Source organism: Rhinolophus ferrumequinum, chromosome 17 (assembly GCF_004115265.2).
Source record: "Rhinolophus ferrumequinum isolate MPI-CBG mRhiFer1 chromosome 17, mRhiFer1_v1.p, whole genome shotgun sequence".
In the NCBI taxonomy this organism is placed as follows: domain Eukaryota; kingdom Metazoa; phylum Chordata; class Mammalia; order Chiroptera; family Rhinolophidae; genus Rhinolophus; species Rhinolophus ferrumequinum.
In genome coordinates, this window is record NC_046300.1 from 53,453,952 (window position 1) to 53,476,574 (window position 22,623).

A 22,623-nucleotide genomic window follows, 5' to 3' on the forward strand; every position below is an offset into this window, starting at 1 on the left:
ACACCACACCACAAACTGAAACTGACTTACAGGAATTAGAAATTGCTGAAAGAAGAAAATGAACATTTACTGATCATGTGCTATGTGCCATCTACTATGTTCAGTCTCTGTAAACAACATAAAGTCCAATTAACTCTGCCGCTGTCTACTGGAACACTAGGCAATGGCCTTTACAAATGGAGGTTAGAAATTCAAAAGCCAATGACAGCCTCGTTGGGTTCCAAATGCATTGGCCCCTGAAGACCTCATGGTCTAGTCAAGGTAAAGAGTTGGTTGTGGAGATAAATAATAAGACTGCTGATTTCCAGTCAAGATGGCATAGTAGGTAAATGCTATGCTCACCTCCTCTCAGGACCACATCGATTATAACTACAGAACAACTATCATTGAGAATCACCTAAAGTCTAGCTGAACCACATCCCTACAGCTAAAGACATACAGAAGAAGCCACCTCCAGACTGATGGAAGGAGCAGAGACACAGAATGGGCTGGTCCCACACCCGCAAGTGACCATTAAAAATTGGGAGGGATATCTTGGCTGTAGAGGTTCTCCCTGAGGAGCAAGGGTTCCCAGCCCCACACCAGGCTCCCCAGCCCAAGGTTCCAGTGCCGGTGAGGGACGTCCCTATATTTTCTGGTTGCGAAAACCAGCAGAGATTGTGGCTGAGTGAGCTGGAAGGCGGCTGCAGTCACAGGCAATCATTAAAGGGCCCACACATAGACTTACTCACTGACAGACTCACTTGCTTGGAGCATCAGCATTGGGAGAGCAGTTTGAAGGTGCTAGGGACATATAGGGAGGAACTGAATTGTTTAGCTTCAGGGGGAGGGCTAGAGGGGCCCGCTTTCTCCTGGAGGGAGGAGCTGGCAGAAGCCACTGTTTCATTGTTGAGCCCTCCCCCTCTCTTCATGCAGAGGCAGGCTGCTGCCATATGTGAGTCTCCTTTAAACTGGCTATCACCTTTCCTCCGCCCTGCCCCAGTGATTCCCTGAGACCATGCTCCACCCAACTGTCGGGTACCCCAACTGCTTCCAGTGGTTTTTTTTGTACAAACGACCTGTTTTAGCTCATGCTGTAGAATTTCCTAAAATCTCTCAAGGGTTCACAAAACCCAAACAAGCAGCATTTGGCTTTGGCATGTCCCATAACTTTGGTTGAGTAGCCCTAAGCCTGGCACTAGCGACAGCTGCCCTCAGTTTGCAGATTGGCCTCTTGAGGTACATCCAAGCCCAGTGCAGGTGGTGACCATCTGCAGATTGTTCTGTGGCTCATACCAAGTGGCCCCTGCAGCGGGTCCCTTCCCAGGAGGCCCCACAGATGGCATGTTTGGTAGCCAGCTTTGTATCAAGCCAGAGCATCCAACGGCCGTCTATAAGAATGACACACTCAAAGGACAGACGGCGCAGGCACCAGAACCCCAATAAAGCAAACCCTGCTCTGTAAGGTCAGCTCTTGCACCACAGCTCCTCCACTGTAGTCCCAACTAGTCCTCACAACCCATCAGCCCGAGGGTGAATCCCTACCACTGATGTGCAAACACCAACCAGGCTCCACTACAACAGGAGAGCACACAACCCATTCAAGGGACACACATGGAGCACCCAGCTCTGGTGATCAGGGAGACTATACCACTGAGTCCCACAGGACACCTATTACATAAGACCACTATGCTAAGACTGGGAGACATAGCAGCCTTACCTAATACATAGGAACAAACACAGGGAAGTGGCCAAAATGGGGAGACAAAGAAACATGTCCCAAATAAAAGAACAGAACAAAGCTCCAGAAAAAGAACGAAACAAAATGGAGACATGAAATCTATTGGAAGTGGAATTCCAAACACTGATTATACAGTGCTCAATGATCATGGGAGAACTTCAACAAAGAGAAAGGAAACCTAAAAATGGAGATAGAAAACATAAAAAAGAACCAATCAAAAATAAACACTATAATAACTGAAATGAAGAATACATTAGAGGGAATCAACAGTAGATTAGATGAAGCAGAGGACTGAACCAGCAATTTGGAAGATAAGGTAACAGAAAACACCCAATCAGAACAGCAAATATTAAAAAGAATTTAAAAAATAAGGATAGTTTAAGCAGCCTCTGGGACATCATCAAACATTCCAACATTAGCATCATAGTAGTACCAGAAGAAGAAGAAAAAGAGCAAAGAATTGAAATCCTATTTGAAGAAACAATGATGGCAAACTTCCCTAACCTCGCAAAGAAAATAGATATCAAGCCAAGGAAGTGCAGAGGCCAAAACAAGATAAACCCAAACAGGCCCACACCAAGACACATCATAATTAAAATACCAAAAGTTAAAGACAAACAGCAAGAGAAAAGCAGTTACCCACAAGGGAGTTCCCATAAGGCTGTCAGTGATTTCTCAACAGAAACTTTGCAGGCCAGAAGGGATTGGCAGGAAATATTCAAAGTGATCAAAAGCAAGGACCCATGATCAACATTATTCTATCCACCAAAACTATCATTTAGAATTGAAGGAGAGATAAATAGCTTCCCAAACAAGAACAGGCTAAAAGGGTTCATCAGCACCAAATCAGTATTACAAGGAATCTTAGAGGGACTACTTCAAGATGAGAAAAATAAAATAAAAAATATGAATCGTAAAAGGGCAATATCTATCAAAATTATTTTAAATGTAAATGAATTAAATGGTCCAATCAAAAGATAGGGTGACTAAATGGATAAGAAAACAAGACCCTTACATATGCTGCCTAAAAGAGACTCACCAGATCAAAAGGCACACACAGACTGAGAAAAAAGGATGGTAATAAGATATTTCATGAAAATGGAAACAATAAGAAAATGGAAATGGAAAATAAGAAAATGGAAAATAAGAAAAGGCTGAGGTAGCAACACTTATACCAGAAAAAATAGACTTTAAAACAAAGGCTGTAACAAGAGACAAAGAAAGAACCAGGAAATTCCTGGTATTTATCTGAAGAAACTCAAAATGCTACTGTGAGGGGACATGTGCATCCGTATGTTCATTGCAGCATTGTTTACAATGGCCAAGATGTGGAGGCAGCCTGGGTGTCTGTTGATAGATGCATGGATAAAGAGGAGGTGGTACAGACCGCGGGTGCCAAAGAAATGTATACATTGACTTGTGTTCATCTTTTGTTATTGGTATATATTGAATACTACAATTTCAATACAGTTTTTTCCTTTTTTAAAATGTGCATACATTTTTTGGGCACCCTCTGCATATACAGTGGAATATTGCTTGGCCATTAAAGGGAATGGGTTCTCACCATCTGTGGTGGCATGGATGGACCTAGAGAGTACTGTGCTGAGTGGAGTGTCAGACAGAGAAAGACAGATGCAATGTGATGTCACTTATATGTGGAATCTAAAGAACAAAATTAACAAACAAGACAAATAAACTCATAGATATAGAGAACATTTTGATGGTTGCCAGATGGAAGGGTAGTTTGGGGGGTGAGCGAAAGAGGGGAAGGGATTAAGACGTACAGATTGGTTGTTATACAGTAGTCATGGGGATGTAGGGTATAGCATAAGGAATATAGTTAACAATATTGTAATAATTATGTATGGTGTTAGATGGGTACTAGATTTGATAGATGGGGCGGTTAGAGGGCAGGGTGAAAAAGGTGAAAGGATTAAGAAGTCAAAGTGGTAGTTACAAAATAATCATGGGGATGTAACATAAAACATAGAGAATAGAGTCTATAATATGGTACTAACTATGTATAGTTATTGGCAAGTAGTCAGGGGGATCACTTCTTAAATTATATAAATGTCTAACCACTATGCTGTACACCTGAAATTAATATAAAATAATACTGACTGTCAAAATAAATAAGTAAATAAATAAATAGAAAAAAAGACTTTTACGTAATAAATGTCATAACTGACTTACGTAGAAGTGCTTCTATAAGATATATTTGTGATTTACTACATATATTTTACTCCATCAAAGTCATTTCTGTGAGTCCAAATAAAGATTCTAAAATATTTGTAAACCAGATAAGAAATTCTACAATTTATGGAAAAAAATTACAAAAATCAGAAATGCTAGAGATACCAGCCCTCCCCATACGGGGCTTCTCCCTGTATTTCTTACCAGCCAACCTAATCAAAGCCAAATTACTGCATAAAATTCCAGGATATATTTTAATTGCTAACGAGGAATGTTCGCTCTATATTAAACAGTTGTATAATACTCCATAAATGAAAATGTCCTAAATTATTACAAATTTTATAATAGGGACTAAATAGGTCCCATAACATACATATCATGTTCTATTTTTAGATGTTTACATCATTTTTATTTTGAATTAAAATAATTAACTGCCAGAATAAAAATAAAATACAGTGAGAGGGAAGAACCAAACCAGCTGAAAAATTTCTCCGGATAATAAAAAGTGAGTTCTGTATTACTGGTATCAAAGAAACATATCCTTCCAACTCTGCCACAGCAAGTAAGGAAGAGCATTTGGAAGATCTGTGATTTGCTCTGAGTTATCTTCAATCATTCCTGTTAGTGAAGGAGAACGTGGGCAGGGGGAAACAGCAAATGCCTGTTCCTTATACTCTGAATCATTGGAAGTCTACCTGCTTTGTCTACTTTTCCCAGGTGTTGTTTCTTCAGTACACTTGGCCTGGTCACCTATAAGTCCCTTCATACTGAGACTCAGATGCCAATAGTTCCTACAGTTGTATTTTAAATAAATCACTAGCTTCCATACCCAAACAATGGGAGTCACTTCTCCTTTCATGTTTATGTTGATCACGTCTTTCCAGATAGAGAACCTGAATGAGTCAATAGTCAAACAGGCTCCCAAGGACAAGCTGCTTTCACCTCTCTTCTGGGACGAGTGTCATAAAAATTTCACAGGGAAAAGAGAAAAGCTCAACTTATTTCAAAATGTTTCAGAAGAACAATTTAAAAATTAAGTCTCCCTGCACTCTTATCTATATTTAGATATGTAAAATTATAAATATTTACTGTACAGTTACTATTTGGCAATATATAACTTAATCCTCATAATTACTCAATAAACAGGTATATATATCATCCCCATTGTACAAATGAGGTTGTGACACAGTGAGGGTACAGCAACTTGCCCAGGGTCATCAAGCTAATACATGACAAAGCCATGACTCCCAGGCCTGTAACCCAACACATTACAGGACCCCGCCTTTGCCCTGATAATGGATATGGCACTCATTTAACTGCCTTTTAACAGCGCTTAACAAATGTATGGTCTTTCATTATAATTTTACAGAGTAAGAACACTTCCAAATATTTCCATATGTGCAATTTTTCTTTTGTTACTATTATATTTAATTCTAGCTTTCATCAAGTATCTAGGTTGTCTAAAGAGTATTTTAAAAATAATTTAGAAAAGTAAAATATGCCAAACTAAGAACCAGAAAGAAATGATTTCTCAAAGAACATTTACTCAATAGACAAAGAATACGGCATCAGATTTATATACATACCACATGTTACCTAAAACTTCCACATAAAACCTATTTTAAGGCATGCAAATTTAATATATTATGAAAGTCAGTATGCAAAGCATGTTAAAGTGCTTTTTACTAATGCATGTAACAAAATATACTGATTATGCAAGCACATTTAATTGGATATAATTAAAATAATGAGATTTAAACACTGATGATTTTAAAAATAAAAAATAGAAGTTGGAATTAGCCATGAGATGCACTCAAAATGGTAATGACACTTGCAATGTTGTTACCAGTTTACTACACAATACTTCTAGTTTAAAAAAGAGTAGCCATTGGCCACTTTATATTACAACTCAGTTGTAAATATATAGTTTGAAGATATATTCACTCAGTGACATAAATGATTTCATTGGATAATACAGTACTTTGCACTTAGATAGCATCTTTTTTACAAATAGCTTCAGAGCTATATAGCAATCACTATTTTCTTCAAAGGAAGGCATCAAAATGACTAAAGAGATAAAATAAATTTTCCACAGGAAGAGTTGTGCTTAGTTAAATGGACACAATCTCAAAAGCTCTCACCAATGTCATTCTGACCTAAAGATATCAAATTTAGGTATTCAACTCAACTCTAGTAGCTTTAAAGTGGCTGAAAGAAACCGATGACATGTGAAAAGAAAGGTCTGCAGCTGTGAGGCCATATTCATTTTCCTTGGTTTAAAGTTTCAAAGGAGTTTACTGTCTCCAACATCACTGAAGAAGGGATGGTAGGAGCAAAATTCAATAGGGTAGAAGAACCTGAAACTTCTATTAAATTTCTCTTCTGACCTCCTTGTCTAGCTCAGCAGTAATAATACAGACAAGGTGATGTAAGAATGACTTTCATTAAATTACTTTGGTGCTAAAACTTTGTAGGATGGGTATGTTTCAATTTTCCATTTTACAGAAATAGAAAAAAAAAAAAAGCTCTGAGATCCACATAGACCTAAACCTTCTAAAATTTCTTAGAAAAGAAAAAAACAATATTACCAATTAACTTTGGCAATTAAAAGAGAAAAGTTCACATTACCATTTACTGAAGAAGCAACTGAGACAGAATTTAAGGGTCTGGCCCCCTAAAGGCATGTAACTAGGGGACAGAGCAAAAGGATGAATGAGAGCAAAAAGTGTAGAGTGAGCATCATAAATCCTAGATTGAATTCTAGGTTAAAATCATTAAACTCTACTCAGATATACTCCAAATTCAGAATACTGCAATGAAAAGATCACAAAGGATCAGTTAAAATTTGTAAGGACTAGTATACCTTTTAGGGGGTCTCTCTTTTTTTTTTTTTTTTTTTAAGAATTTACCTTATAAAATTTAAAATGTAAGTAGTACTCCAAACAGCTAAGGGCTCAACATGTAAAACCTTCTGGTAATAAAATTCCGCAGGCACCACAGCCTAAGCATCCCCTCTCCAAATAGCACATGATGCCCACCACGGGCTTTCACAGTGTTTTCTTCTCATATATTGAAAAAGCACTGGTTGAGCTGAGTGAAAACGAGAAAAATGTCAATTCTCTATAGGCATTAACATTACAAAATCTCTCTTAGAATTCATCCAGATAAGGACAAAATCAGAATAAAGGAATTAATTTCTTTACAGATTAACAATATTCAGTAAAATGAATACAATTCCTGTCAAAAACTGTAATAGTCCAAAGTCATCTAGTGTGATTGGCAGCATCAGATATAGCGCAATGGATTTCTATTTCGAGATGCAGCTGGTTCTTTCCCAAGAGCTCTGGTTCATGGTGTTCCTCTCGTGCACCAGATGTCTGCCCCCAGGCTCTGAAACACCTAACAACCCACACAGGGGAGCTGTTGGCTTCCCACTGCCATGATGACGTGGTACAGAAGAGACCACAAACTGAAAGGATTCTTTGAAATGTATTTATTGAATGAATCATTTAACTTTAGGTCAAACAGTGAGACACAGGTACACTAAAATAATTTGGAAATGAAAATTGCAACTAATGCTAAGAAATAAGCAAGTCAAAATGTAGGGTTTATTTGTAAAAGGCAAGGGAGGGGATTTTTGTGTGTGTGTGTGTGGATTGACATTGAAAGACAGAAACATGGGAGAATTCCGTTACTGTATTGCTAGATATACTAAATGCTCCTTTTGTTCTACATGAAAAATGTCATGTGTTTGCATAATTGCTGGTCAGGTTACGAAGCTCTGAAGGCATCTTACTCACAGGAACAGGATTTTGAATAATATAATTTTTAGATGTTAAAGAAAAAAAAGGCCTACGTATGGACCAAAATAATCAATTAAGAAGTAAAGTTATTTCTTAGCTCTCTTTTTTTTTTTTTTTTAAATGTGTAATATAAGTATTGTCACATTTGAGATGCAAAATACTGAAACAAAAAAAACACCACTGGGGTAAAATTCTTCTTTTAACTTTCAGACATTTATCTCTCAAAAGGATAAATACAGAAGCAGGAACACCTCAGAATGAAAGAACTCTGATGATAACACTATATCATGAGAAGCCCATAAAAAAGATGTAGAAGGCTTAGCACTTCCATCTTGACCAAAATTCAAATAAAATATCCTTACCACATATGTATCTATGTATACATAGAAAAATAACAATATTTACAAGTGCGGCAGCATGGCACGGTGGGGCAGAGCACCACAAGTTTGAATCCTGGCTCTGAGAGTTAGTAGGTCTATAATCTCTGTCAAATTCCTTAACTGTCTGGACTTCAGTTCCGTCAATGGTAAAACAGAGGCAATAATTATGATTACTACACAGGCTTGTTTTGAGGATTGAGCTAAAACAATTAAAGTACTGAGAGTAATGTCCAGTATATACAGTAAGTGCTTAATACATGTTAGCCATTTATACTTTATGCTAATTTTCTAATTGAATTCTTATGGCACACCTGCGAGGTAAGCATTATTGCTCTCATCCCATAGGTGAGGTGAGTCCAAAGTCCCGCAGAGGTAAAGCAGGGTTTGACACTGCATCTGTCCAGTTCCAAGCCTATGGAATTACTGCTACCTAATACTTGACATGTTCCCCACAGGTCTTGCTCTGATGTCATCAAACCATTTATCAAGATGTATCTAAATTGCCTGATCTTTCACTCCCAGAGTAAACTATATGAAGAAAGAGGCTGGGTCCTTTTTATTCATTTCAGTCCATTAGTTTACTCCTGCCCGCTCATCCAGATATCAGCACTTTTGTGCCAGGCATTTTAGGTGCTGGGCTACCATGTTGGGTAGACACACAGGGAATTATCCTCGTGGAACTCAAAGTCTACCCCTAAAATACAGATAATCAAGTAAATATGTAATTATAAACTGGTATAGCTGTAATGAAGGAAAAGAGCAGGCTGTTAGAAAAGAGCATAAGAGATGAAACTCATTTAGTTGAGGGAAATCAAAGAAGGCCTCTTTGAAGAAGGGACATGGAGCTGTGATGAGAAGGCTGAGTAGCTGTTAACAAGGCAAAGAAATGGCGGTATAAACCACCTGTGCGTAGGACCTGAAGAAGAGACCTTTCCTGGTGTATGAGGAAGGGAAAGCCAGTGTGGTTGACGAATGGTGAGCACAGGACAAGTGATATGAGAAAAGATGGGAGATTTGAGAGACCAGAGCACATAGAATATAAAGGATTTGAGAATTTATCTTCAGTACAATGGGAATTATAGTTGAGTTTTTAGACTGATTACTCTAGCTGCAATGTGATTGGACTCCAGATTGGAAAAAGATAAGACAGAATCTGGGAAATCCACTGGGATGCTCCAAAAGTACATCAAGATAAATGTGATGGTAGTTGGGACTAGGAGAGTAGAGGGGATAGGGAGAAGTGTATTCAAGGTAGAGTGGCTCCTCCGTGCCCAACCCACTACCTGACAATACAGGAATTCAATAATTTGTTTACTGACTGAATGAATGATTCCTCAATCATAACTGTTGCTGGTTGTAAGGCATCTACTAACCCACATATATGCATGACCTCCCCTTGAACAGTATAATTATCCAATGGACATGACAGACACAGGAAGATGTTGAAGACATTATTGTTAAATTTATAAACCATCTGGCAAGACTCCACTTAGGAAAACCTCTTGATGTGTGAATGTATCTTAGTAAAACAAAATGCCTCTTCCACTCTGACAATGGAAAATTTTAGAAGCCAGGTATCTTTGTAAATGCGACTTTTCAAGCTTGTGAGAGAAATGTGTTATTTTAAATAGCCTGGGGTCATGCTGTTAGATACACAGTAAAACACTAAGGGTGGTAAAAGAAAGCCTTTTCATTTAAGAAAAAAAAAGAGCTGCAGTTAGAAAGGCAATTTATACTCATTATCCTACTTTCTTCTTTATAAAAACATGGTCTTGTCATTACTTTTAAAACAGAAAATATTTTATCTATTAGCAACACATTCCAATGCAGAGTTAATATAGTTTCTTATAATCTGACAAATTCACCACATCAAGACAGAGAATGTCTTCCCCATGTTATTTAATAATTTTGACCTTTTATCTGTAAGATATTTATCTTGCTAAAACTATAAAACTAAAGCCATTTGGAAAATCCAAATATTTGTCCATGTGTATACGAGAAGAAGAGAATCTATGATTATAGTCAACTGAATTCAAAATCTAATGAGTAATCTCATCACCCCTGAAAATACTTTTCCATCCTTAAATAGGGCAACAGCATGAACAAGAAGGTAACAAAGGAGGCGTCAGGCTTGCTTATAGCAGCTGCTCTCTTGCTAGACTAAGTTAAATCTAAGATACCTATCAAGTTCTCAGTAATTAAAGCTTTAATTATTACTAAATTAGTTAAAACAGTATATTGCTTAGGCGTGGGTGATAAGTTCAAGGGTCTGGGGCACAAATAAAGCTTAATTTTGCATAGAAAAAAGAGTGTTCATCAGCAAAAGCTTCTGCCAGTGTCTTGCACAGCTTTGATCAAAAGACCACCCACCGGCATGCTCATCACTGAAGAATCTCAAAATGTAAGTGGTAGAGATCAGGAGAATAAGAAGGGCTGAAGTGGATTTCTCTGTTAAGAAACTTAACAAGCTTAAAAATAAAATACAATTTGCCTTCTTCCATTTGGTAGAAAACCATTCCCCCTACATTGAAAATACAGCTTTATATGGTGGTACTTTCTGTACATTTAGAATATCTTTAGAGTCTTGAACATGCTCTTTCTGTAGAAACAGAAAAAGATACACAAGAGCATCAAACAATATTTTGGTTCTGTTACTGCAAGAACTAATTTAAATAATCTTGGTGACCAAGGCAGACAATAGTAGAAAATATTGGTAGTTCACTGAGATTTAAAGTTGAACAAAACAAAGGTATAAATTGTTTCATCTATCCTTTATCACTCAAGAAAACAAGATTGTATATGATTAGTGAAATTCATATTTTACCAATATACGCACAAATTGTTAATATACTACTTCACATAAACAAAGAGAAATGAATTCAAATTTAAGTTATTCTCATTTTATGAAAGAAATTCTTCCTTTTGAGGTAGATGAAAAGCAGGCTGTGGAGTCGGGGCTAGCTGTGGGACAAGAAATCTCTGCCCTTCTGAAATTTATCACCAGACCTCAAGACCAGGTGCCAAGATGGGATGGATGGTTGGTGGTCTGGGAGGCAGCTAAGACCAGCTGCGATCAGCTAGAACCAACATGGCCATGGCTTTCACCTGGTAGTGATCTTAAGACTCATTATATGTTCCTTACAATGCATAAGCTTGAGCCACCATTGTCAGAAATGGATAAACCATAAAAGGACACAAAATAAAAGGTCCCCAACAGAGCCCTTCTGGGAAATCTCCCCCCTTTCCCAGAAAACCCTGAACATTCCCCCTACAAATTTCAATGTACAGCCCCTCATTAAAGAAACACCGATAATAGGTTAAACCCGACAGAAACGGTGTAACTCTGTCTATGGAGTAGCCTGCTTGAATAAACTGATCCTTGCTTTACTTTTATTTGGGCTGCTGCCTGAATTCTTTCCTGCACTCCGCCAAGAACCCACTGTTCCAGGCCCCTTCTCTGGGCCTTCCCAGGATGGAGGCATCCCCTAGTCTCCAGCAACATTTTTTTCTCTTAGTTTGTACCAGTGTAACTAGTTCAAAATTACCTTCATTAACAGGAAAAGCCATTTATTCCAGCAGGGAAAATGACAGCTTAAGCTTAGACCTTGGGCAGCTATTAATTACAAAGAAAAATTAGAAAATAGCATACCTTAAATGTAATGTAATGAAAGTATACAAATGTATTAATTAAATCTTAATTATTCAATTCTACATGAGTATACAGATCAAATATGTTCATTCTCAGAATCATCTCAGACAACAGATAGTACAATTGAGTAAAAGTTGTATATTCTCATTTTTGCTAAACAATCTGTTCACAGCAAGGCTATTTAAAACAAATCTATTCAGAGCCATCTATGTATAAACAAAAAGGATGAATATTTCTAAAATAAACAACATTACAATGGGGTATTTCAATCATTTTTAAATCAAATATAGTTTTGAACAGTAGACAGTACAAAACATAACATCACCCCTATTTGAACCCAAATCTCAAACTTTTGGATTATTTATTTCTTCAAGTTATAGGCTGTTTATTGCCAAATTCACAATCCTTTGATATTTTCTTAAACAGATGAAATTTGCTTCCTCCCCCTAGGGAAATGCCAGACTACAGTGATATCTAAGAAATACGATTAAATTAATTTAATTACTTCATGTCGACTTAATAAGTCACTGCTCTTTAATGCAAAAACTGCCACTTGTAATTAATGACTGTTCATATTGCTCCAATTGATCAAATGTCTAATACACATAAAACATTGAAAGAAGTTCTATATATCTTACAGCAATTCGGTGGAGAAGTCTTGTCCCAGGGGTATGTAAATTTGAAGTACAAGAAACCTCTGGATCAGTCCAACTAGAATGAGAGGGGGAAAATATACATTCATATGTCCAAACCATTTATATGTGCATATAAACAAACACAATCACACACCATCAACAAGTTCAAGTTCTTAATATTTCAATAACATATACAGCTGCAACAGCACTACCCATGAGTTACAACCTCATTATGAAAGCAAAAAAATTGATGAAAATCAAATCAAATTCTAACAACAAATGCTGCCTTTTAAAGTCCCATCTGTGGTCTTGGTGGAGTTTTTATGAAAATTTAAAAAGTAATTTTTTATTTACTATTTTTATTAGGTTGTGAGAGAAAGTACACATAGAACTGCATTAATAGAGATATAAAATTGAACTACAGATTCCCATCAAGGCAGCCATAACCGCATGTGGCAATTCTTTTTATTTACTGACAGTTTTAACCATACTAAACAACCTAACTAAAAAACAATAGATCAAGAAAGACAATTCTAATTACTACAACTATAACTGAAAGTTTGATGAGCCATATCTAGTTTATATGGTTTTAAATATGGTGTCTACACTGAGATGGATGAAGGAACATATTTTCATTTATAATACCTTTTGTTAATTTAACACACTTTTAATTAATACTCACAAATTAACAACTGATAACTTTTATTCTCCATCACTAGCTTCATCTGTATTAAAAATATTTGCAGAAAAACCAATCCCTATGGCACCTTTGATAGGTAAAGTTTACAACTGCTTCAAAAGTCAATTGCTTTTATATTCTTCAGACTCATTCACTTAATTCCTTTCCTCTTAGGTTTTGGACTTTTGCTTGATTTCTCAATTATGATGTTATTAATGGATGTTTTAGTACTACTTCCCCCCAAAACATGCCTTTTAGAAACTTTTTTGCTGATGTGGGACTTTGGGTAGGAAATGGAGATTTCTTGATTTATCTGTGAACCTCTCCTACTACAGGCCAACACATGGATAAATAAAGACAACTGGTTTAAAATGCATACTATTTTCTATTCATTCTGACTTAGTAGGCTTAACAAATTTAAGTATTGTAAAATAATAATACATGTTTGAATAGTCTATATGAAGACATTCTGATTCATAATTTCTTTGGTAAACTTATTTTACAACATTCCTGAACAACTTAAACAGTTTTCTATATTTTACCTGAAATTTAGTTTCTAAAAAATAAACATATTTGATCTAATATGCTTAATATTTCAAAATCAAGCATACAAAGATAACTTTTGCTTAAAACACTAAGATTATTATAAACTGTTCCAGAGAGCCATCTGTAGACTAAGCAATACAATAAAAATAGGGAATAACAGGCTCTGACCTTAGAAAATTCTCTAGGAATAAGATTCTACCACATTTATGGGAAAAGCCAGTGAGGCAACCAGAATCCTGGACTACAAAACCAAAGACAGACACCAAAATGAGGCCAACCTAAATAAACCACCATTAATCTCTCTCTTCCATCTTCCACTGATTGGCCCTATAGTATTTTTCCATTGCACAATAGCCTTTGTAAATAGAGTCGAGAGAGCACCAGGATAAATGAAATCAGTCTTTACAAAAGGACTCTAGTTTATGTCACAAATCTCACTGAATCAGCACTGTTCTCTTCAAACAAAGAGCTCCACATACAGGCTATTTTTGTATGAACATTTTTAGATATGAAAGACACCTGCCCTCAGAAAAAGAAACCTTTATAATTCAACTCTCTCAATATAGAAGCCCTAGTTTCCAAAAGGCTTCACTTCTAAGATTAAAAGAAGTTTGGCAATACCATATGGTGATGACCTGATAAAGAAAAAAGTACTGTAATAACATTTGGCATACTGATCCTGTGTGTCAGAAGAGCTAAGTAAGCTCTACAGTAATATTTTTTCCAGTGGCCTAGTAAATTTAAACTGACTCTTCATGTCTACATTATATAGGGAGAGGGAATACTCTATCATGTGATGAAAAAGGCCATAGTAGGTTAGGTGAATTTAAAGGCCTAAAGGGTAGGTAGGAGAGACAGGAGGGGAAAAGCAGCAGGAAGTAAGTCTGGCAAATAGCTAGGAACTCAATTATTGAAGGCCATGTGAAGAATATGAGTAAGCCTAAAATCAACGGGAAGCCACTCATATATTCATTAATTGATGCAACATAGATTTACTGGATGTCCACTATGTGCCAGGCACTGTTATAGGTGAACAAAATAGACTAAATTTCTGTGCTGGTGGGACTTAGCTTTCTGCTGATGGTGAGAAAAACAAAACAAAACAAAAAAATCATAATAAATAAATAGCGTAGTAAATAGTGATAAGTACTATTGGGAAAAATAGAGCATGGCAAAAGGGATCAAAACTGTGGAAAGGGCCTAAAGCACAGGTCAGGATGGGCCCTCATTGAGGAGATGGCATTTTCGTAACGGCCTGAAGAGGGGGAGAGTGTGAGCCACGCAGTTTTTTGGAAAAGAAAGCTCTAGGCATAGCTTGTGCACAGATGCTAAGACCATAGGGTACCAGGAAAATGCAAAGAGACCTGTATGACTACAGCAGAGTGAACAAGGGAAAGTGTAATAGGAGATAAAGTCATAGAGTTAAGATGGCACCAGATACTGCAGGGTCCTAGAGATGTTTGGTTTTTACTCTGAAAGAGATGGGGCATTTTCAGCAAAGGAGTGCCTTATGTTTAAATGTATCACTCTAGCCTCTACATAGACAATGGGAAGCAAGTCAGAAATAGGGCGGCCAATTAGAACACTACTGCAGTATTCCAAACATGAGATGCTGGTGGCTTGGACCAGGGTGGTAGCATTGGAGGTGGCAAGTAGTAGTAGTCAGACTCTGAATCTAATTTAAACACAGAACCAACAAGATCTTCCTGATGGACTGAATAAAGAGAAGAAAAATCAGGCTGATTTAAGAGTTTGTGGTGTGAATAATTGAGAACACAAGTTGCTAACAACCGAGATGGGGCTGTCTGCAGGAAAAGGAGGGGAAGTTTCTAGGGGAAAGCTGTCCAAGTAGAAATGTTAAATAAGTAACTGAAAATAGAAGTCTGGAATTTGGGAGAGAAGTCTGAGCTGGAAATGTAAGCTGGAGTAAGACAAAGATGGTATTTAAAACCATGCGACTAGAGAAGATAACCAAGGGAGTAAATGTAGATAGAAGGTCAAGAGCTAAGCTCAGGAAGAACCATGAAAGGAAACTAAGAAGGAAGACCCGTGAAGTAGAACGACAATTAGGAGTTTGGGTACCTTGGGAGACGAGTAAAGAAAATATAACAAGGAGGAGGGAGACAATCTTATCAAACGCTGCTGGTATGTTAAGTAAGATGAGGGCTGAGAACCAGCCATGGGATTCAGGAATGCAAGATCACTCGTGACGTTGACAGGGCACTAACAGTAGAGTGGTAAGGTCAAAGCCATCAAAGGGCTTTAAAAAGAGGAAATCATAATGAGATTTATTTTAAAAAGAATACCAAAGTGGGGGCAGGAGGAGTCCTGGTGGGGAACTTCATAAAGATGACCTCATCCTCTTACAGCAGCTGAAACTTAGATCAATACAAAACTTCAGGGGTGCTGATCTGGAGAGACATACCATTAGATTCAGATGCCACAGACAGATGGGGGGGAAAAAGGTTTCAAAGATGACCCTTGAAAAGAAAGTCCCGGAGCAGACCATCCAAATGATAGATGTTTATGTGCAACAGAGCTGCTTCTCATATGGGCAACTCTTTAGGTAGCATGTTCCAGGGTGAAGAGCAGCATGGATTGATTTCTTTATCTGGCTAACGATTTACTCAAGTCTCATTATCAAGGCCAGCTGGTTACAATTGCAAATTTTAACCTACATTATTATAGTTTCTTAATGTGGCAAATTTAAACACCAACTATACACAATACACTAAGTTAGGGGTACAAAATAGATGATGCAAGATTCCTGCACTGGAGAAGTGCACCATCTGATAATCAATATCACTTTCCTTTATTTGATAGAGTCTTAGTAAAAAACAAAAAACAAAAACAAAACTTTGACATATTTAGAGATGCTCAAGTGTAATTCAGAAATATTACTATTTAAAATGAAAAGATAAATATACTTATTTCATTATTAAACTTTCTTCATAAGTACCTAATATGGTAGGAAACATGTATGAGGTACCTAAAGTCAAGTAAATACATAATGGTAACTGAACTAAATTTAGAAATGTTAATTGAAAGCCAATTCTCTATTCAAGACATGCCATTTAGTTTGAATTTAACCATAACAACTTCACAAAGGTTATTTTATATGAGCAAAAATAACTATAAAGTTTTGTTATCAAAAATTACAAATAATTAATCTTAAAGGCATTAATACAGGACAGACTATATAAACTGTGTCATTTGTGACAGTGCTGCACATGCTACAAAAGAGCCAGATTAACTTTTAATTATAGGGCATTGTACAAGAAATACATTAAAAGATTCTTCTGTTTCTTCCAATTAAAACTATCATCTTTGGGTTTGAAAAGCAATTATAACCCATAACATTTTTTATTTATAGAAAAATCTTAAGTAGAAGTAGGAAAGGAGAGTTTCTCTTTAGTCACTGAGACTTTAATACAGGACAAATACCCTGTTTCCCCGAAAATAAGACCTAGCCCGACAATCAGCTCTAATGCATCTTTTGGAGCAAAAATTAATATAAGATCCGGTCTTATTTTACTATAAGACCCGGTATAATATAATATAATATAATATAATATAATATAATATAATATAATATAATATAATATAATATAATATAATATAGTATAATATAATATAATACCAGGTCTTATATTAATTTTTGCTCCAAAAGACACATTAGAGCTGATTGTCCGGTTAGGTCTTATTTTTGGGGAAACACGGTATTTTTCGGAGCCAACTGAGAAAGTTTACTAGAAGTGATTTGATTTTGTCAAAAACATGATCTTTACATAGATGCTAAGGGCATTACATGGAAGTACAGGCCAACAATAAGAAAAAAACAAAAGAACACAGGTTTAGAATAAAGTCATGTTCCTGCAAATCAAATGTATTTATTTCACAAAGTCAATATCCTTAAAGAAGATGGCCCATGTCTCCTGAAGAAGAATAACCTACAGTTTCAGACACATTTCCCTGGCTCATCTTAGTTCACCTTATTTATACGTAAAATTTTTGAGGAAATGAAAAAAACTCTGCTATTAAAAACAAAAACAGGAACTATGAGGAAATCATGATTTTTAAATTGTAGTAAATTAAAAAAAATTTTAACTATGATTATTCCTTCTTTTTAGGTTCTGTTTAGTTTACTTTAGTATTTTACTTTAAAATGAATCATCTTCCATCTACAATTTTTATGGCTTGGTTTACATCTCAGAAATCCAAAATATGCATGTAGTAGTTTGAAATGGTAGATAAAGCACAGAGCCTATGAAAGTTTAGAAAACTGATTTAAAATGAGAAAATCAGGTACCAAGAACAGGTATTTTTATAGTAATGGTACACAGTAGGTATTCAATAAATGTTGTTACTGAATGAAGGAAGGAATAAGTGATGAATGTAAAAAATACTGGCTACTTATATTTGCTACATTACCTAAAAACTACAGTTAAACCATAGGACAAAGTGGATGAACATCTGACTAATTATTCTGAAGAATTGTATTTCTTAAATCACATCAAGTTTACTCAAAGCCTAATTTGGTGGGAGAGCCTTGAACTTTAACCCCAGTTCTGCCAATAACTGGGCTTGTGATGCTAAAAGGTGATCTCTAAGGATTGCTTCCACTTTAAAATGCTGATCCTAATTTTCAAAGTAAATAAGAATTGGAATCTACTCTTTGGGCTTTTGTCGAAACACATATAAATACCTATACCTATTAGATGGTAATATTTCTAAAGGTATACAAGTTGATGTGTCACTAAATAATGCTTCCTATAGTAAGTTTATGTATTTTTTTTTTTGCAAATTAATTTCCTATCATTTAGGAACTCCTGAGTTTATTTCAAAGCTTAGCCTTAACTACCTGATTACTTGACGAGGAACCAACCTCAGTGTGCTCATCCAGAAAAGAGCTATTGTGAGGATTAAAAGAGTTAATAAATGTGAAATGCTTAGAAAGTCGTAAGCACATAGTAAGCAGTCAACAAATACCATTACAATTATAATTAATGGCTATTAAATAATTGTTTAAATCTTAAAAGGATTGCTATCTATATTTCTAGTAAACAGTCAGGTAGATTTTTTTTTTTTTTAAGCCCGGCATAAGGCTCCTTTCTAAATTAAAAAAAAAAATCCTATCACTTCATGTCAACAGATGCCAATAAAAGTCAAATTAATGCCTATGTATGAGACTTCAAGGTATAATTTTTTTTTAATGGAACGCTTCATGAATTTGCCTGTCATCCTTGTGCAGAGGCCATGCTAATCTTTGTGTGGTTCCAAATTTAGTATACGTGCTGCCAAAGGGAGCACTTAAAAGCATAATTTTAAGCATCAAATGTTAAGTTCAATACTAAAAATCTTACTTACGGATTTGCTTATTCTCCTTTGGTAACTGAATTTTGTTTGTTTGGCTGCTGCCTTCCAGGACAAACACAAAACTTTTAACTTCTTTATCAAACTCCTATAGAACAAAAATGAAAACAGTGGTAATTAAAGCATATTTTATTTGGCTTCTATTATAAAATTGGACCTTCAAACATACAGGAAAAAAGTCCCAGAGTCAAATGACTTGACGGTGCTCTTACCCTGAGACTTGCTGGGAACTGGAATAGACAGCCACACTAGGCCACTTGGCAAACTCTCTGCTGCATCAAGACACTCTTCCTCCAAATGATGAGAAGTTCTCCCGGTTTAGGGATTCCCCAGTTCCCAACTTAGAGTTTCCAGTATCTTTTCCCTTCCTCTCCTTTAATCTGTGTATTTCTGTCTAATAGTACAAGCTGAACATCACTTCCCCTTACAATACAATAAATCTCTAACCTATGTTATATCCAGTCTGGAAGATCCTTGGTTTCTGGCCATGGCTCATACAGAACTAATCATTGCCTTTTTTTCACTAGTGCTCTAACTTGAAGTTCTATACCATTTAATTAAACTCAGTACAAATTACAGTGCTACAATTAAGGTGACCTAAAAAACTAAGGTCGGAGAAACAGAAACAATACAAAATGAAACAAACCTGGATATGAAAACACTCTTACAGGTCAGAATCCAATTTCCATGAGTCAGTGATAATGAAAATGGTTATTTCTTTATCTTGGAACAAATTCCCAGTCTTTGAGCATAAAAGCCCTCTTCACATTAAAACATTTCACACATCCTTCTATGCTTCATTTTTATATATGTTAAGAAATGCATTGTAACTAATGACTAGTAAGAATTAAGTAATATTTGAATTTGTATTATATCCTTCACAATAGCATCTCTTATGTATTTGAAATGGACATATACACACCAAGTGTATTATTTATTCCATCTGTATATAAGTTAAAATCTTCCAACAGCTTACCAAAATCTTCAACATGGTCTGTAAGCCCCTGGTAGCCTGGTCTCTACACAGTTTACCGAATTTCATCTCCTATCTTACAATCACTCTTTTCTCTGAATCCTAGCCTTAGTAATCTTTTTTGCAGTTTCTTAAAAATTCTAAGCTCTCTCCTGACACATGACTTTGTACATGCTTTTCCCTTTGCCTGAAACCTCTTCTCTCCAACAGCCCCACCCAGTGCCTCGTTAGCTCTTGGAAATCAAATGTCATTTCCTCTGGGAAGCCTGTCCTAAAAATCTCCCTGCTATATACCTACCCATCTCTTATTCATAGTAAGAGCTGTACAATTTTGAGCAAGTTGCTTACCCGCTTCATGCCTCAGTTTTATCATCTACAAAACAGGCATTAAAGTACTTATCTCACAAAGCTAGTGTGTAGATTATATAACATATGTAATGTACTTAATGCTGTGCTTTGCAAATAGAAAGCACTCAATTAGTAGTTTAAAAAAATTATCCATAGAACAAAATCCCTAGAAAGGCATTTTTCTCTTGATTGTACTGGAGAGAAGAGAAACAGAAAAAGATAGGGATGGATATAGGTTTTTAGTTCTGGTGGCAGCAAGCTGAGGTAGTTTCTACCTGATGGCATTGGTTTGTCCCATGAAATGGGGCATGAGGTATTCTAGTGAGTGAGTGAAGAGAGCCTGTCTGGGTGTGGGTTGCGCTGTGGGTAAGGAGTTGGTGGTTGAAAACCTGAAGATAATGGAGAAATAATTATTTTAGAGACTAAGAACATAACAGGAGGTGGGGGAAGGTTCAAGATGGCAGATTAGGTAAATGTTATGCCTATGTATCCCAGGATCACACAAAAATTACAAATAAATTATAGATTAACCTCAAGAATCATCTGAAGACTAGGTAAACAGAACCCCTATAACAAATTAATGTGTTATAAGTTAGACCACATGTTAGGCCATTAAACAAGTCTCAATGATTGAAGAAGACTGAAATCATATCAAGCATCTTCTCTGACTACAATGGTACAAAACTAGAAATCAATTATAAGAAAAAAACCCCAAAACACACAAACACATGGAGACTAAATAACATGCTACTAAATAATGATTGGATCAAAAATGAGATCAAGGAAGAAATCGAAAGATTCCTTGAGACAAATGACAATAAAAACACAATGACCCAAAAATCTATGGGACACAGCAAAAGCAGTCCTAAGAGGGAAATTCATAGCAATGCAGGCCTACATAAACAAGTAAGAAATATCTCAAATCAACAGTCTCTCTTTACACCTATGAGATCTGGAAAAAGGACAGCAAACAGAGCCACAAAGGAGGAAATAATAAAAATCAGAGCAGGAACAAATGAAATACAGATCTAAAAAACAATACAAAAGATCAATGAAACCAAGAGTTGGTTTTTCGAAAACATAAACAAAATTGACAAACCTTTAACCAGAGTCATCAAGAAAAGAAGAGAGAGGGCCCAAATAAATAAAAATAGAAATGAAAGAGGAGAAGTGACAATCGACACAAGAAAAATACAAAAAAAATTTAAGAAAATACCATGAGCAACTATAGGTCAAAAAATTGGACAATCCGGAAGAAATGGATATATTCCTAGAAGCATAAAATATTCCAAGGCTGAATCAAAAAGAAACAGAAAATCTGAACAGACTGATTATTACCAATGACATTGAATCAGTAATCAACAAGCTCCCAACAAACAAAGCCCTGGACCAGATGGCTTCACAGGTGAATTTTACCAAACATTCAAAAAAGAATTAACACCTATTCCCCTCAAAGTATTCCAAAAAATCTGAGAGGATGGAAGGCTCCCAAGCTCATTTTATGAAGCTACCATTACCCTGATTCCAAAACCAGACAAATACATTACTAAAAATGAAAATGATAGGCCAATATCTCTAATAAACATAAGTGCAAAAATCCACAACAAAATGTTAGCAAACTGAATTCAGCAATATATTAAAAAGATCATACACCACGATCAAGTGGGATCCTTTCCTGGTATGCAAGGTTGGTTCAATATCTGGAAATCAATTAACATGATACACCACATAAACAAAATGAAAAATAAAAATCATATGGTCGTATCAATAGCTGCAGAGAAAGCATTCAACAATATCCAACATTTATTTATAACAAAAACTGTCAACAAAGTGGGAATAGAGGGAACATAACTCACCATAATAAAGGTCAGATATAACAAACCCACAGCTAACATCATACTCAATGGGGAAAAGCTACAAGCTTTCCCCTTAAGATCAGGAATAAGACAAGGATGCCCATTTTCACCACTTTTATTCAACATAATACTGGAAGTTCTAGCAACAGCAATCACATAAAAAAAAGAAAAAGATGTAAAAGGCATCCAAATGGGAAAGAAAGAAGTAAAACTGTCATTATTTGAAGTGACATGATACTATATATAAAGAACCCCAAAGATTATACAAAAAAACTATTAGAACTGATAAATGAATATAGTAAAGTAGCAAAATACAAAATTAATATTCAGAAATTGGTTGCACACTTATATACCAATAACAAACTACCAGAAAGAGATATTAAGAAAACAATCCCATTTACAATTGCATCTAAAAATAAAATAAAATACTTAGGAGTAAATTTAACCAAGGAAGTAAAAGACCTGTAC

General features: G+C 35.9%; 1 protein-coding gene and 1 non-coding gene across 6 annotated transcripts in view; both read right to left on the reverse strand.

Moving 5' to 3' along the window:
• The window catches only part of CFAP20DC (CFAP20 domain containing), a 235,842-nt gene that overhangs the window by 207,445 nt on the left and 5,774 nt on the right, over positions 1-22,623 (reverse strand). For all 5 annotated transcript variants that reach the window (XM_033132750.1, XM_033132748.1, XM_033132746.1 and 2 more), the window contains exons 3-4: positions 18,973-19,066; positions 12,384-12,456 (exon numbers count right to left, since the gene is read on the reverse strand). In XM_033132750.1, coding sequence (XP_032988641.1) covers positions 12,384-12,456; positions 18,973-19,066 — 167 coding nt within the window. The remainder of the gene's footprint in view (positions 1-12,383; positions 12,457-18,972; positions 19,067-22,623) is intronic.
• LOC117037352 (U6 spliceosomal RNA) lies at positions 18,812-18,915 on the reverse strand. Its single transcript, XR_004425501.1, has one exon. It is a non-coding gene; the product is annotated as a U6 spliceosomal RNA (small nuclear RNA).